This window comes from Acanthochromis polyacanthus, chromosome 1 (genome assembly GCF_021347895.1).
Source record: "Acanthochromis polyacanthus isolate Apoly-LR-REF ecotype Palm Island chromosome 1, KAUST_Apoly_ChrSc, whole genome shotgun sequence".
NCBI classification, from domain to species: Eukaryota; Metazoa; Chordata; class Actinopteri; family Pomacentridae; genus Acanthochromis; species Acanthochromis polyacanthus.
In genome coordinates this window covers 50301103-50319292 of record NC_067113.1, presented here as the reverse complement: position 1 = coordinate 50319292, position 18190 = coordinate 50301103, and the positions used below count along the sequence as shown (strand labels likewise).

The window sequence follows — 18190 nt, the reverse complement described above, 5'->3', positions numbered from 1 at the left end:
GTCTCTAATTCCATTGACAACAATACTCTTGGTACTATATGCGCCACATGTAACGGAGTGGATATCTCAGCTGAGTTTACTTTAAGTTAATAAACAATGACCCCGTAATTACTCGGCCAAGGAACGCAGCAAAGTGATGTGACGATTGATGTTGGTTTGTCTGTCTATACTTTGTCTGTGTTAGCAACATTACTCAAAAATGGATTTGGATGAAAGTTTAAGAGATCAGAAGGACCAAGTGATTAGATTTTGGCAATAAAGCAGCTTATAGTCTGGATCCATGGATTTGTTAAAGATTTCTGTATCATTGTGAGGTAGCAGCACAGAGTCACTGTAACCATGACAAGTAAATGCTGCATCAGCTGCCTGTTGACGATCACATGATTGAGATCCTACTACAAATCCACCGCTGTGGACCTATTGGGACTTATCTGTTGGAAATGATACAAGGAACAAGTGATTAAATTGTGGGGGTGTTTCTGAGTCCCATCAGTTCCTGCTGCCTGCTACATATTTAGGTCATGCGATTCGGTATCCATACATAACATACACATGCATAACACACACCTGTGCTCAGCTCAAGGTCATTTTGTTTGTGGGTACATCTATATTAAATGGACACATTCTATGCTGCTGTGATTAATGATCATTAATGACTAATAAGGAAATGCTGCATTTCTGACAACACCATATGGGGGAATGAACAGCCTTGACGGAGTACTGAGCTCTCTGAATGCTTTTCTAGTTTATATATGTGAAAATGTCAGCCAATATATAATACTGGAATTTTTTTACTCTCAAAAAACCCACATCGCCTCCCAGAAATCCAACATGTGTCACTCTTTAGTTTAAACACAACTCAGGAAAGGCTTCATTTATAATAACAGCAATAACTAGAGCATGTTTGATGTCAAAACTGTGCAAAGCACCACATATCTTCTACATCTTGTCTACCACACCTGCATGAAATTCTAGACCTGTGGGCCTAAATTCATGGGGCTTTCCGTCAAATGAACTGAGCAGCAGAACTGTGGTGAATCTAACCATGAAGACGAAGGTTTAAACATCTATATTATATGTGCAGCTGTAAGGTTTGAACCAACCTCAACAGGTCACCAGCCACCCAAGGGCTGTTCAGAGGTTAAATAAATGTTGTAATCAGAGTCTGAGTGCCGGTGTTGCTCTTTTTAACCAGACTTGCACCTACATGCAGAGTGTGTTGAACTTCGCTCTCTCTTTGACATAGACACCTCAAGATAGCTTTCTCAGATATCTGTGGCTAAAAGCTATGAGAATTTTAAAGTTCAATTCATTAAGAGATCAAAACATAATTCTAATGAGGAAGCAAAATGTAGCCACAATACATGAAAAAGATATCAGCATCTGGGGTTTGTATTTCGCTTCATTTTGGTATCTCTGCCCTGTTGTGGTCAAAATCACTTGCAGTTGCCTCGCTGCAGAGCTAAACCACCCAGAAGGTGTGTGTTTTATGTAGTATGTGGGGGAAGTGAGCAGGAAGGGTGGAGGCAGAGATGAAAAGCAGCAGTGTTTTCTTCCGTGCAGAAAAGGGCAACATGATGTAGGAGTTGGAAAACGCGGTTCAGAGGTCTTAAAAGTGTTTGTGCAGCGAGTGTGTGCAGCTCTGTGGGCGTAGACTGGGAGTACTCCGTGTTAGCAGAACGAAGTGTGCATTTTAAGAAAAAACAGACTCGGAGTGCGGCAGCAGCTGCTCAACAGCTTGTGAACCTTGTTTTCTTTATTAAAGAATCAAACACAGTGAGGGTTAGTTTAGGGACCTGATCGATTAATGAATGTTGGAAATGATGCTGATAAATCTGGTTTGTTAGAACCTTTTACTGAACCTCATTAGACCAGACTATTTATTACAGCTGTTTACTTGATGTAACATGCACCTTATAATCACACCATCACTGCCTCAGCCACTTTATTTAAACCAGGGTTTACAATATTGAATTACTTCCACTGTCAGTTTAGTGCTTATTTCTTTATTTTTTGTTACATTGTGGGGAAACTGTCTAGTTTTCTGTGCATAGGTCAATAAACATCTTGACGCTAGAGCTGCAATAATTAACCGATTGGTTGTCAACAAGTAAATTAATCACCACCTATTCTGATCATGAACCAGGTTGAGCATTTCATTTTTAGAAAGTCTAAGTACTCTGATTCAAGCTTTTTAAATAGGACTAATTTCTGGCTTGAATATGTCATTTTGAGCTTTTAGAAACTCTGATCAACTTTTTTTCAAGCATTTTCTGGTGTTTATTAAACCAAACAATAAATTGAAGAAGAACAGAAGCTGTAGACACAAAATCAATCCCAACTGTATGAACCATTTCTCACTTTCTCTAAACATAGTTTAAGATGAAACTGGACATTGCCACCACAGACGTCTTATTTTATCTTCTCTCAAACGTACCTTGCAGCAGGTAAAGAGCCAGCAGTAAGAGGAAAATGGCTCTGGAGGTGACCTGGATCCACCATCGGTAAAAGAACGGGAAGAAGACGACTCTGACAATGCCCTTCCGGGTGAGTGACGTCCACGGACTCTCAGGTTTGGCTTTGGCAAACGCCGAACCTCAGAGGAAGAGAATAAACACACACACTTAGTTTAATAAGAACTAATTACAGAAAATGAAGAGCTCATCACTTAATAAATCCTGGAGTGACTTTTGCTGTGTTTTTTTAATCTCTTCTTCCATCCATCCCCTCGATCGGTTTATTTCCTCTCTGCCTCCATTTCTGTGTTGATCATCTCCCTCACAATGAGGATAAAACTGACTGCTCTGATGAATAATTGAAAGTGAGATCAATATGAGACAGGCACCCAGAGATGAGAACAGAGATAGAGAGATGACGACAGAAAGAGTGAGGATTAACAGTGACAGGAGGTTGGCTCGGAGACGTGGCATCTCAGGTTCATTTCATGTTTGTCACTAGTCAGACGATGCAGTGCAACTGAGTTTTTTTTTTTTTTTTTGCTTTAGCAGAAAGCCTGTCTCACATCTAATCTAATCAGCCTGATGGAGAGGAAGGCAGTTTCTGTTTTCTCACCTCTAACCAAGTCCACATCTATGAGATCTGGTTTTACATGACCGGTCTTCTTTGGCTTGTTCCTCAAGCCCTGCAGGGGGAGACAAAGAGACACGCAGTCAACGCCAGGCTAAGACACTCAGAAACATTTTTAACACATGTCTGCAGACTTTTCGTGCACTTTATGCCTTCATCAACACACCGTGCAGTCACACAGCTACTGGCTCTACTCCATCTAACGGCATATGCAGCTACTCACATCCAGCAGCTCATCTAGACAACCAGCATCTACACTTTAGTGCGTCATATCAGGCTAAATTTTGTGCTACTCCGCAGTTTTTGGATTAACCCCACAGTCCTTTCAGTCCTTGAAATGAAAGGAGTGTTGCAGCTCTTATTCATCCTGATGACTGTAGATAAAGTTGGTGCTTTGTTCAGTTTATGACCCTGGGAATAACTCTCCCCTGTGGCACGCTGCCTTCCTGTGCCAGTCAGTCACTTCCTCCTATGATGCATACACTTCATATGTGTGTGTGTTTGCGTGCTCTGCCAGCTGTGATGACGAACTCTCCGGAAACTTTATGAGCGGCTGTAAGTTCTGAAATTCACATGAATGTCGTACATGGTGGCTTTTCTGTCACACAACTGTTCCGTTTGTTTTTCTCTGTCATGTGTCCATGGGTATAAGGCGCTTATAAATAAAAATGCATTATTGTTATTAATTAAAAGTGTGTGTGTGTCTCAAAGAAGTTAAGTACATTGATGTTTGAGTTACTGAGGTGAGCAGATGCTTGTTTGGTTTCAATAAAGGTTTCATGTCAGTGATTCTGGGTGAACAGCTGTGACCACAGCGCTGCATGTACAACCTGTGATGTTAAAAACACCTTAGAGGATGTTTAATGGGGAAAAAACACTGCAATCATGTTCTCTGATTCTTGAAAATATTTTTAAACTATTATAATGATCTTTGTGTGATCACGTTACTTCTGTGTCAACTAGACATGATCAACTTTGTGTCTATATTCTCTACAGTGTGACTTGTCGTCGTGTCTGTCGCAACATTTTTCAGCCCGGAGCTGTTCTGAGAGCTGTAATCCTGTGTGCAGCTCCATTTTCTCTCATTTTCTTTAAAGGTTTCTTCAACTCTCTGAACTCCAAAACCCCATAGTGGGTTTGAAAGGCATTTTTATATAAAATAACCACAATTACAGCAGTCATCAGAGCCAGAAACTGTAAAAACAGAAAGAATTCTCAGATTTCCATCTTTCCCACAGTCCTAGACTCACTCATCTGTGATGTGCTCTCGTCTAAAAACCTACACAAATCTTTCAAAATCTCTTAATTCTACAAGTGTATTTTAAAAACTTAATCAAAAATTGTTTGCTCTGGACACAGAAATTGCATTTTTTTTTAGATTGCAGTTCTGATTTGAATTCTATTACTTTTTCAGCTCTAATTTAATCTCCTGCTAACCTGTTCTTTCGTCTTATATTTCACTGGTTGGATCGAAACTGGGTCATTTTGAAATACTTTTATTGTCAGCAAACAAGAGGAGAGTTTATCTGAACAAGTTCTTTCAAGTCTTTGGATTTCTGCATACTTTATATGAGTCACATCCAAAGGTGCTGAAAAATACTACACAAAGCTGTCCACTTGAATCTGCCTGGCTCATGCAAATATTTACATACCGACGAATCAAGTTGTGTGTTATCAGTCAGCGCTCTGATATGGAGGCTCTTATCTTTAAATAGCACAACCAACGAGCTAATAAGCCATGTGTCGGAGAGAGATGGGAAACATGAGAGTGTATAAGAGCAGCAGACAGTGAGTCTGTCTGTGCATGAAGGACTAAAAGAAGCTGATCAATAGATTCCTCTTGGCAGCAGATTTACTGCAGAGGTAAAGTCCTTCAGAAGCATCTCGGCCGGCCGCAGCGCTCTTATCTCTGTGCTATTCATAGCCGCTTATCTACTTGAACTACATGTCGCCTCACTGACTGATTGGTACAATGTGTATAAATACCAGTCGATTATTTAAACCACACATCTGAGGAGAAACCAACATTAAAACAACCACTCTTTGCTCTTTGAATTCCCTAGAAAAGGCCTGCCTGCCATTTTGATTTTCATTTATTCACGCATTTATGGGCAGGGAGACGTTAAAATGTATTTTACCAAGTCATTAAACCAGATTATAATGTAGTTTATATTAACACCAGCAGGTGGCGACTGGTTTTCTCCTGCAATACTGTCCTGAGTTTGCTCTGGTAAATCACATAAATATGCCTCGTGAAGAGCTAGTTTGTGTTTTTGGGTAAGTTATTACACTTGAAACATCGTAAAGTATGAATTATTTTGGGAGAGAGAGCCTTCGTGTGTGGGTTTTAGCCAAGTGACGGAATAAAAGTCATGTAACAAGCATTTTTTTGTCTTATTTGTTTTTGTTAGAAGTGAAAATGTAAACATAAGAGACGTTTTACAGGACAAGATCTATTTCAGCCCCAGATTATGGAGACCTCCTACATGCAGGGCTCACCGCTCTACAACTTATCAGGCATACGTTATTTTATAGAGAAAATACAGATCTGATCTACAGTTATAAGAGCAAAAAAAGGCAGCTGTATCCTTGTCTCACTGCTAAATATAGAACTCCAGTTTCAGTAGATTTACAAGAGCAACTGGTTCACTTTTCATGAGACTATAAACAGTATAATTAACACTTTACAGGGGTGAGGAGGGGCCACGCGTATCCATACTACACTGTCTGCTGCAGATTCACTGTTAACCCATCGACTTCAGTGTGTTTGTGTTCGTTCCCCTGAGCTCACTGAAGAGTGTTTCTCACCTCTGTTTACAAGATAAAAGGTACAAGTGGAAGACGGAAGGAGAGATGGAGGCACAAAGTAGAAACCTCTCAGCATTAATTGAATGTATGTGCAGTTTTTGAACTCCTGCCATTACGATTAACTCATAACTAAACTAACTGTAATCCTGCCTCATCAAGCAGCACAATCAGGCCGCTGACCTCCCATTTGGGAACGTTGGATGTAAGAGAATCTCTCATTGAATCCGAGAAGGCAGATATGAAGTTGTTCCATTTGAAGGTCACAGCAGACACTGCAGTGTCACATTAACCTCTAGTTTAAGCCTTTAAAGTGATGCGATGCTCTGCATAATGTCGACTATAATGCTTCCTAATAGGCATTAAATCAGCCTGATGCCTGCCGGTAAAGAAACATCTCTTTCCAGCAGAAGGAAAACTTCAAAGACAGGCTGAAGCTGCTGACTCTGGGTGCTTTCATACCAAATCTTTGTGGTAGTGCAAGACAGCAGCAGCACTAGTCAGTGTCCACTCTTAGTTTCTTCTTAGCATCCTGCTGTTTTGTATTGATTTATTGCCTCATTTCACTCAGTTTTCTCTTTTACTCCGTCGCTTTTATAGCTCCACCTCTTTATAAAACTATCCAATATGCTTCACCTTAGCTTTTCTACATTTTCAGTTGACTTCACGTTATTAACTTATTGTGTTCTCTCTGCTCCCCTTTACCCTCACCCTAACTGGGTAAGGCAGATGGCAAAGGGAATCTCTGGATCTGTCAGGTTTTGCATTATATTTCTGAGCATCTTATATGTATTTATTTAAATATCTATAAATAACATGCACATTTTCGCACTGAAACAAAGGGAAAATTTTGGACTTGTGGTTATTTATATGTTATTATGCTATGATTTTACATACCTTAAGTATTTCATTTAATCTGGTAAATTTGTATTTGATATTTTTGTGCATAAAACATGGTAGGAGTCTTAATGAACCACTAAAGTAAATTTACAACTCTAATCTTATATTTCTACTGGAAAGCACTTTGGGCTCAACAGCTGTCAGTGTAAATGAGGTGTATAAATAAAACAAACAAAAGAGGGGGAAAAAAATCAGTATGACTGTTTTTGTGATCTTGAAAGACTCAAGATAAAAATCTGCCGTAAAATAAGTAAAGGCTGTTGATGAACCACATTTCTGTTGTAATCTCTAAGCTGGGAATGCATCATCTCAGCAAAAGATGCAGAAATCCTATCATGATCCTCATATATTTTGTCATTAGTGAATCTTTGATCTGAGCTAATCTTCCGGTAGTCTGTCATTTAAAGGCTCTACTGCTACAGTTCATTCAGTCCTAGAAAGACCTTCCTGGTGCCACACTCATCCCATGACTCATGCTAATTAAGCTGTGTTCACACAGACGACCCAGTTTGTTTACTTTGTCTGCAGGTAAACTATCGTTCAAAAGTTTGGAGTCACCCAGACAATTGCATGATTTCTATGAAAACTCACACTTTGATTCATGTGCTAACATAATTGCACAAGGGTTTTCTAATCATCAATTATCCTTTCAACACCATTAGCTAACACAATGTAGCATTAGAACACAGGAGTGATGGTTGCTGGAAATGTTCCTCTGTACCCCTATGGAGATATTCCATTAAAAATCAGCTGTTTCCAGCTAGAATAGTCATTTACCACATTAACAATGTCTAGACTGGATTTCTGATTCATTGAATGCTATCTTCACTGAATAAAAAACTGCTTTCCTTTCATAAATAAGGACATTTCTAAGTGAGCCCAAATTTTTTGAAAGAGTAGTGTAAACTTTCAGCAAACTTTCTGGCTTCCTGCAGCCAGTAACAACAAAGCAGCGTTGCATCATCGTGGGGTTAATAAACACACCAGGATCCAACATGGCAGCTCAACTCAAACCAACCAATCAGGGTCTAGCGTCTATGGCTGTGGGTGAGCAGACGTGCACTGTGGGACAACAAGAGGGACATCCTCGCTGCTTTATACTCACCAGAGAAATAAACTGGAGAGAGGAGGAGGAAAAGATGGATGGAGGAGAACGAAGGAGGATGGAGGTGAAGAGAGGAGAGATGGGCAGGTGACGCCCAGCGAGGAGGGCAGAGAGCAAAGAGTTAAAGGAAAACACTGCAAAAGAACTGGCGGCACCGTGAGAGACAACACAAACTGAATTAAAAAGGAAGAAAGAGAGTGAGAATGAGGAGTGAAAGTCAAAGAAAGGACAAAAAGATAACTTGCCAAAGGGGTAAAGAGAGAGGTGAGACATTTAGAGTAAGCAGAGCACAGAGAAAGAAAAACAGGCAAATGAAACAAGAGTCAACAGTGAAAGAACAAAAAACATGAAGGTGTGGAGCAAACAAACAATAAATGAAACGCACCTTTATTTCTCTCTGCTCCACAGATTTCTCCCATATCTGTTGGTCGTAGGCGCCAATCTGGAACAAATATACAAACAATTAATTATGAAATGCGGAAGGAGAGCAGCAGTAAACAGAAACCAGGTACAAGGTTTGAGCTACTTGATGCTTTGCACACAGGAAGAGGAGAAATGATGCAAACCACAAAAGGCTTCACTGACACACAACAAAGCTGCAGTGTTGCTCAACAACTTGCAAACTGCTGAGTAATGACGAGTCAGTGGACAAACCGTTTCCCCCTTAAAGTACAAACTATGATAATGTCATGTCATTGCTGGCTCTCAGTAAAATCCAAATAACTGCCAACGCCCTGTCATCTTTTAGCTGCATCACCGCCGTTATTTAAAGCCTGATTATATCCCCATAACAACAGATTGTCAGAAGTCTGCAGAGACTGATAATTATGGGTAGAGTGTTGCTTTGTGTGGGAGCTCAGGATTTAAGACTCTTGCTTCACAATTGGAACTGTCATGATCTCGTAAAACAAGCCGGATTTTTACAGCAGTGAAGTGGAGAAATTTGAAATGAGTCACTAAATGCAACGTGATGCAGTGACTTCAGGTTTATCCACAGAGCTGCAGGGAGAACTCGGCAAGATAGGATGTAAAGATATCTGCAAACTCGGCGTCAGTTTGTCTGTCTGTTAGCAGCATTATTCAAAAACGGATCTACGGATTTGGAAGAAATTTTTAAGGAAGGTCAGAAATGACACAAGGACCAAGTGGTTAGGTTTGGACAGAGAAGCAGCTCATAGTCTGGATCCACAGATTTGTTAAAGATTTCTGTGCCATTGCGAGATATCGGCACAGCATCACTGTAACTATGACAACAAGTGAACACTACGTCAGCAGCCTTATCCGTTGGAAATGATACAAGGAACAAGTGATAAAATTGTGGGGGTGTTTCAAAGTTCCATCAATTACCGCCGCCCATGACATATTTAAGTCACGGGATTCATGCATCCGTACATAACGTACCCATGCCTGTGCTCACCTCAAGGTCTTTGTGTTTACATCTACATTAAATTACCGCATTCTATAGTGCCATGATTTCTGATGATCAATAACTAATAAAAAATGCTAAATTTCAGACAATGCCATATGGGGGAATGAACAGTCTTGGCATAGTACTGCACTCTGAGTACTTTTCTTGTTTGAAATGTGCTGTATAAGTAACGGTGACTTGACCTGGCTTAAAATACCAAGAACAAAAATCTATCTTTCAAGGTGAGCAGTGCATAGACTTACATACAACTGAGACGAAACAACAAGAGCATGACACAAACAGCAGAACCAGCTCCTCAGGACATGACTCAGCAGTCAACTTTCATCTAAAGGATAAGACACACTCCTTTGAGGACAACAATGTTCACATTCTGGACAGAGAAGAATGAAGTAAAACATGTCTGTCAAAGAAAAACCGCTGTCTTCAAACTAAATAGGGATCTACCACATCACTTATCAGGTACTTATAATGCAGTCTTGACGAAGATTCATGTGATTTGAAGGGCACAGTATATATATATATATATATATATATATATATATATATATATATATATATATATATATATATACACATATACACACATATATATGAAACTCCCAATCAGTCAGTCACAACTAAATATGCCTAGAGTTGAAGCATCAGTTGTCCTCTAATGATGATCTCTGGATTGCCGTGATGTGGTTGAGAATCTACACAGACATGATTTCAGTCATTTCTGACAACAGTCTTTTTTGTCTACACTCGTCACTACTGTTTCTGAAAATCACATTCGCACCAGAGTCTGACTTTGCTCAGTGCAAAAGTTTCAAAAGACCAACGAAAGCATAAGAGTACGTAGAGTTACTACAGAGGAAAAAGGTGGTTTGTACACGACAGAGTGCGTATGGAATATGACAGTAGCACACACATATATTCATTGTCATCTTGAGCTTTTTACACTCTTTTGTCCTTGAATCCAAACACAGCCATGAAGAAAACAAACTAAAATTAACTTAAAATTAATTTTTTGGAGGACAAATAATCGCTTAGATAGAAAAACTGTTTGGTGGGTGCTCCAATGATACGCCTTTTGAGGTGATCACTTTCTTTTTATTGAGTAACATTTGACAATCATGACTATGTTGCATCGGCATTTTACATTTTCCTTATCTAAGCCACGTATTGTATACGTTTACACTGACTTAATTCAAGACTTGTGTATCATTTTTTGCACATTTCCTAAAAATTCAGTTCATTTATCTAATTATTTGTATAAGACTTAACAGTAACATCCTCAGTATGACTCTCACCTTATTATAGCTTCTTGTATACATCTCTACCACAAATTACAAAACTACAATAACAGAGCACAATATTAAACAACAGAGAACATGAACAAAACACAAAAATAAATAATTAAGATTAAGTGCCAGAACAGACTAGGTCACCAGAAACAATGCAAGGTGGATATAGTAGTTCACACCTATGAAGACCGAATCTACTGTAGATTTAAAGATTTCCTGTGTCGCTTTATATAAGTAAGTGCACATCCTGCAGACAATTCCATGTTATTCTACTGATAGTGTTGGTAAAAGTGTGCCAATAAAAGCAGTAAAGAAGAAGTCTGCTTGCAAACATGCATGTAAACAATGCAGCACTGGGAAATACTGTTATTTTAGCCATTTTGGGGGGCTTTGTGTGAAACATTAATAAACAAAAACATCTCAAGAAAGTTTTGCATTGGAGTTTGTGTTCTTTTAAATGTTGACACCGAGATTTTACCTTTACTGCAACTATCAGTCTCCTTGATTAGAGAAAGAAACATATCGGTCAACTTCCAACAAGGTTTAGGAGCTAAAACCCTTCAGTGGAAAAGAACTGGCTTGTTTTTTTTGAAATATTTGTCTACATCAATTCAGGCTGCCAAGAACTTTATAAATCCTGACACTTCAACATTATTTCCTCTCTGTGTCTTCATGTCGGTGAGAAGCAAATAGATCAAACTTCAAGTTTCCAAAGCTGTTCTTCAGGCTTAATGTACCGTTCAAAAGTTTGGGGTCACTTAGAAATGTCCTAATTTTTGAAAGAAAAGCGTTTTTTTTCATTGAAGACAAAATTAAATCAATCAGAAATCCGGTCTAGACATTGGTAATGTGGTAAATGACTATTCTATCTGGAAACAGCTGATTTTTAATAGAATATCTCCATAGGGGTACAGAGGTACATTTCCAGCAACCATCACTCCTGTGTTCTAATGCTACATTGTGTTAGCTAATGGTGTTGAAAGGATAACTGATGATTAGAAAACCCTTGTGCAATTACGTTAGCACAAGAATAAAAGTGTTAAATTGAAATGAAATTGTGTGGGTGACCTCACACATTTGAATGGTAGTGGATGTGTGCCATCTTTGTGCAACTCTCTAGTGACATGTAATAAAAGAGATTTGACTGCATAGTACGAGTTTATGGAACTGAAGAGGAGAACAAATCACACCCAAGATGTACAACTACAAGAAACAACAGAGCGTATCTACAGTATGAATATTCCTCCACTGTCTCTTTTTCGTTTTCTAAAGTGGAGTTAAGAACCTGTGAAACTGGTCCAAAAGGTCGAGTTCAGCTGGAGTGCAATTTACTAGAAACCTTTGACAGTATGATCTAGTCCTGCAGACAGTACTAATCAATGTCACAAACACATATAGGAGATGGGAGGGCTTGACTCTGGGGAAATGTATGCAGCTCCACCTGTCACAGGGATCAGAGGATCAATAGGACTACACAGTGTGTGAGAGTGTGCATGAGGATGATACACACTTATGGAGGTCTATGATGAAAACACGTGCAAGCAGTGTGCTCGACAGAAAGAAAAGCAGACAATGACACTGTTACCCACGAGATATTTCGGTACCTTTTCCAGACATCTGACCTGAGAACACGGACAAAAGAACAAAACGAACACAATCCAAGGTCGACCTGCGCAAATTTCACCCAGGTAGGGTTGCCAGTTTCTCATGTCTCCTGCTTTGGAATCCACAATTAGCAGATTAAACCCTTTCTGTACGAAGTGAAGGGAAAAAAAGGAAGCTAAAGATTTACAATTTATTTGCTTTTCAGACAACGTTTGTGTTTGAGAGACATAAGGGAGTCTGCTGATGCCCTGACCGCAGCAGATAACTAGTCATGTGAGCGTATGAGCCTCCAAGGCATCGAGTCTGGGTCGCTCCACCAGTGGAAACTCTGCATGTTTAATGAGGCTTCATTAAACATGGATGGGAAGAAAGGATGAGAGAGGTCAAAGACGAGGAAGGAAGAACGTGAAGAGAGACAAATAAAAAGAGCAAATGGAAGGTGATTGTAAGAAATGAGGACAGACGGAAGGTGTTCAAAATGAAGATTGGAGAGATTCTTGTTCTTTCTCTCTCAGTTATTTTGGGGTAATTTTGTTGCCTAATGTTACTAATGAAGCAAAAATGGACACTGTGTTTGTTATTTTTCTAAATATCTGCAAAACAATATCTCTCTGTAGAGATATCTTGTGGAGAATGAAACTTCCAGAAATCAGACGTCTTGATAGCTACAAAAAAAAAACAAAACTGATAAAAACATAATCTCAGAAGAAAATGCTCAGTATTTGTGCTCTAACTCGGTGCACTCTGATATCCCGGTGTCAACGACCAGATAGCAGGACAAGATGTGGGTCAGACTGTGCGTCACACAGTCCCATATAACAAGCACACTTTAAAATACTGATTTCTACAGTTGCACCTGGCTGTCACAACATCGCTGCCCTACAGGTCACACGCTACGACACAGATAATTACAGATTTCCTCAGCAAACCACAGTAAGTATCCTTTCATTCAAAGTGTCCGCGAGCTTTCCGAGAACTTCCTAAAATACATCCTTGACAAACTTCTTTAACTCAATTCGTTTCCTCTGTAAGCCGCTGAGTTCGGTGAGGTTTTTCATGAGGTTGGACATTTTTTAAAGTGCCTCAAGAGTTGCACAAAGACTGTATTATTTAGTACGGGCCTTGGGCTACCATAAAACCTTGGCCAACCTTGAACAAGTCTGGAACAAGATGTTTTTCTTATTTTTTGAAAAAATAAATAGTTTGAAGGATGATGATAATAATTGAATATTAGTCCCAGACATCTTTTTAATGATAAAATAAAAACTCATCATTAACAAACCAGATGCAACTGTGACTTAAAATGCCAGCATGGACAAAAAATCCTTAAAATGCTCTAGAAGACACTCTGTGACAAGTGGCTGAGGACGATCATGCGATGTAATCAAAAACTCGACTGTACGGTTAATCAAGATAGATACATATTAAAATTGGACAAGTGATTAAAAGCAAATTGTCACAATATACCACTTTAAACTAAGCACTATGGTGCTACAGAGACGGCTCGGCCTATAAATCACGTTCCTCACATGTAAGGGAACATGCTTGTGTGGTTCACATTGCAGCTATTCTAACGTCACATCATTTTTATAGTTTTTTTCAGTGGAAAAGAAACACAAAAATGACCACTCCCACTAAAATTGTATCTCAAATCATAATATATGTTAAAATAATCACAATATGATTGCATATTATTAAGCTCCATAATGGCAGTGGCATTTCTGAGTCAAAGTAAAACACTGACATTATCATTAATAAAATTTAAAAACATCTCATTTAAATTTGCTATTGAAAAGAAGTGATCCATCCACTCAAACGTCATAATAAAAACAAAGAGGACAATTAGACTCACTGAACTTTTCCTCACTGTTGTGTCGTTGGAATTGATTTTGTTAACCTCAGTAACTCATTGGCCAAAACAAATTATTGATTTCAAATCAAAAGGTAATTTAAAATAAATCTATTAGCAAATAGCAAAAGCTGCGATTTAGGATAAACAAAGGTGGCTAATAAATAATGAGACTAATGCTGCAGTCTTATTTTGTTGTATTTAAGCAGATTGAACCTTTCAGGGGTTGTTCATTCTTACCCATGATCAGTGTATATTACATGGTTCAGACATGTACGCTGTGGTTTGAAGAACCTGGTCTCATTATCCGACAGCAACACTTCAGACATTTATCAGTGCATCTGACCCACAGTTTAAACGGTCATGCCACTGGTTTTGCAAATTCACACAAAAGTTGTTTTACGATTTGTCACACAGCGAGTCATCCTTACTATGCGACAGACATGCTTTTGAAGGTGTCTCATGTGGCAATGCTACAGCATGAATTATGATTGATTAAAAAGTGAAAATTGAATCAAAGTTTCACTTTAAAACATTCCAATAACCGTCCCCAAAAATCACAATCATTTATTTTCCGAAGTCATTCAGACCTAGTAGCTTGAGGATGAATGCTTGATTTGAAGATTTGCAGCTCAGGACTTCTGACTTATGAGTTTTATTCTATTGAGATCCATTGTCTGAGGTCGCATACAAATGAAAGAATCCACAGAGGAGTAATCAAGAAGAAGCCTTTGAGATTAAGTGGCTGAAGATCCATGAAGTAAGTCTAGACATTGCTAATGTGGTAAATGACTATACTATCTGGAAACAGCTATATTTTTTGAATATCTCCATAGGGGTACAGAGGAACATTTCCAGCAACCATCACTCCTGTGTTCTAATGCTACATTGTGTTAGCTAATGATGTTGAAAGGCTAACTGATGATTAGAAAACCCTTGTGAAGTTATGTTAGCACATGAATGAAAGTGTGAGTTTTCATGGAAAACATGAAATTGAGTGACCCCAAACTTTTGAACGGTAGTGTACGTCTGCAACACGTCTATCTATAGTTTTGTATTGCCCAGTTAGCTTTTTTGTTGGACAGATTTCCCCAAACTGTCCTTTTATGTCTTTTAAAACTGGTTTAAGACACTATAGATTGAAATATTGTATTACACCGAGTGGTTACTCATCAACTGGCAACCATTTTAGCTCCTGAGGCTCCACCAGCAGAGAACAACTACCTTATCTGGGCACCAGAACGCACAAAATCTGACGTCTGACTGACTGATTTACCGTGTGACATTTGGACTGACGGCTAATTTTCCACCCCACTCAATCCATGAAAACACACACACCCCCTGAGACAGGAGTGGATGCTTTGAGTGCGTGTGGAGGACGGCCAGAGGACAAACATGACCAGACTACTGAGCAGAAAGATAACAGGAGAGGGTGTAGATGAGGAGGACAGTAGGTATGGAAAGAGGAGACGCACAATTGTTGTTACATCATGGAGTCGTGAGGTAACGGAGATCTGACAGAGTGGAATTAACAGCGCTGTAAATCCTCTTATCCTGACTCACACACACTGATCCCTACATCAGTATCTGTTTACCTCTTTAGTAACCATTAGTTCTTTTGTAACCACATAATTAAATAACACCATGTCTGTTGGTTTTCTCTCAGTTTTGAACCTTATTATTGTGCGATTAAACACTAAATGACACAAAAGATCACTTCAGAAGATCTGAGAAGGTTAATTCTCAGCCGTGGTCAAAGGGCACGAGAATTCAGCGATTTGACAAGCAAATCAAGTGCTTAGAGCGAACCAGAAGGGAAGACGACGAGGCCAAGTGTGCCGCTGCAGCAATGCTGGTGTCACCATGACGACGGATAGAGGGACGATCCAGGCGGAGTGGAGTGGAGGGGGGGGGGGTTATATAACAACTGCCTCTGCAATGGAGGGGGTATTAAACCAAACACAGGTTTACAGAGATACGGTGGAGCTGTTTAAGTGTGTGTCTGCAGGCATGCATGAGGTTTAACACATTAACACAGACGCCCGCTGTGAACAATCTGCTTTGTCCATCAGTGATGCCATTCATCTGCTATCTGTTATTACAGGCTACTTGAGGGTCAAGTGACATCAAGCTCCTGGAGCAGCAGATACAGGAGGAGAGTGCTGCCTTTTCAAACACACACTCACACCCTCCGATTCAACCGTTTGACATTAAGTCTGCTCTGATCAATACTTTCACATTACCTGTGGATCAAAGGATTATGCAGTGTGAAAGGTGTAGCTCACAGTAAAGAACCCACAGAGAATTATCACCAGCTCTGCAGCTCCCCTCATCTGTGTGAAACCGTTTATTATCCTTCAGCTCACAGCTTTGATTTTCCAGCCCTTTATCATCTGTTGTTCACTCTCATAGCATTGTTTTCAACCACACTGTGCAGCTTTTCTTTTTTTTTTTTTTTTTTTTTTTTTTGGCCAAACAGCTCTGGAAACCAAACTGTGCTCAATCACAGTTAATGAGTAGCATTTAGCTGCCAGAGACCATAACATTACCCTCAGGAGTTCATGGCTGCACCAATACGGCCAAAATGATAATCACGATTATTTTTTTTTTTTTTTCTTCATCACAGTCAGGATTATGATTGATCCCAGATTTTAGGGACACAGTATTTTTATTGCACTTTCACATTTAACTAATTAGAGCCTGCTCTCACTTCCATGTTGTGCTACATGACTGCAAATGTGCAAATTTTCAAATTCAGCACATCTCCTAGTGGCACATTCTGACTAAAACCAGACCCAAAACTCCTTAATTCCTGAAAATCTTCATAATGATAGACAGTATAATTTATTGATGTTTTATTTAGGTTTCACATGTAGGCAATGGTAGATGCTAACTAGGCAGCAGTGCAAAAGGAAGTCTTGAGTTTCAGACAAATGTGCGACCAAAAATGACTTTGAACAGAGCGAAATAAGATCCTCTAATGTGAGAGTTAAGTCGAAACCAAGTAGTTTTATCTACATGGAGTGTTTTCTATGAGTGGAGCATTTTAGGAATAAATATCAGTCAGTGAAGTTCATTTGTGAAGAAAAAAAAAGAGGAAAAAAGCAAAATGATACAGTCAGAAAAAAATAAAAAATAAAAAGAATCAAAGCTCAAACATCCCGTCGGTCTTTGAACTAACCATATGGAACATGCAGTATGGTTGATAAACTTTAAAATCATATTACATAAAATTAACGGTATTTGTTTTAAAAATTTGTGTAAAAAAGCACGAAGTTTTCCATTAGTACCACAAATATAAAAGAAATAGAGGCAGAAACTAAAAAACACAATTGAACTGCAAGTATTAGTGTGACAACTAAAATGTTGTAGCACAATTAGAACCTAAAGACATTTTTTAGTGGTTCCAAAGCAAAACCTCAGTTCTGTGTAAATGTTCCCATCTGACACACACACACACACACCTGTCTGAGCTGAAAATAAACCTTACTCTACAGCAACGCCTCCTTCTGGGAGTTACTATGGCCACACGTGAAAACACACCAGAGGGGTTAATCTCCACGCCACAACCAGCTGTCTGACCCACATTTCCTTTGCTCGTTTTTCCAGTCGCTGATTCTTTTCGTGGTTTATTGTGTTGGTTCACACGTTTTACTGATTTCTGTCCTATTAACAGAGAGAAAACAAGTTGTGGCCAACAAATTTTAAACTTTCTGGGTCTCTGCAGGAAAAATCCTTGAAAATTTTCCACCTGTTGCACACATGAAGTAAAAGTATCCCTGTATTTACTCACACCCGAGTCTGCGTGTCACTGTGCAGTCATTTAGATCGGTGGTTAATCAGTGTGTCAAGGTTGACCACACCTGAACAAGTTCAAATATGCGATTCCCACAAACAAGTGAGGGATTTTCCATCACAGCCAGCAGAGAGGCGTCAACAAGAAGGAAGCAGGAAAAGGCATGTGGGTAGTTTACATAGAGACATAAAATAGACTTACAGTAGGGAAATATTTACTATTTGTTTGGCTGTATGTAGATTTCAAACAGAAGTGAAGATCTGGACAGAGTTAATAGTTTCACTCGCTTTAAAGGTGTTGATTCAAAGTAAAGTTCTAAATATCCAAA

General features: G+C 39.2%; 1 protein-coding gene across 5 annotated transcripts in view; it reads right to left on the bottom strand.

The window, feature by feature from the left end:
* Positions 1-18190, bottom strand: part of LOC110962728 (protein PHTF2) — an 82563-nt gene that overhangs the window by 14620 nt on the left and 49753 nt on the right. For all 5 annotated transcript variants that reach the window (XM_022210738.2, XM_022210739.2, XM_022210740.2 and 2 more), the window contains 3 exons: positions 8283-8339; positions 3073-3142; positions 2438-2596 (listed from right to left, as the gene is read on the bottom strand). In XM_022210738.2, coding sequence (XP_022066430.1) covers positions 2438-2596; positions 3073-3142; positions 8283-8339 — 286 coding nt within the window. The remainder of the gene's footprint in view (positions 1-2437; positions 2597-3072; positions 3143-8282; positions 8340-18190) is intronic.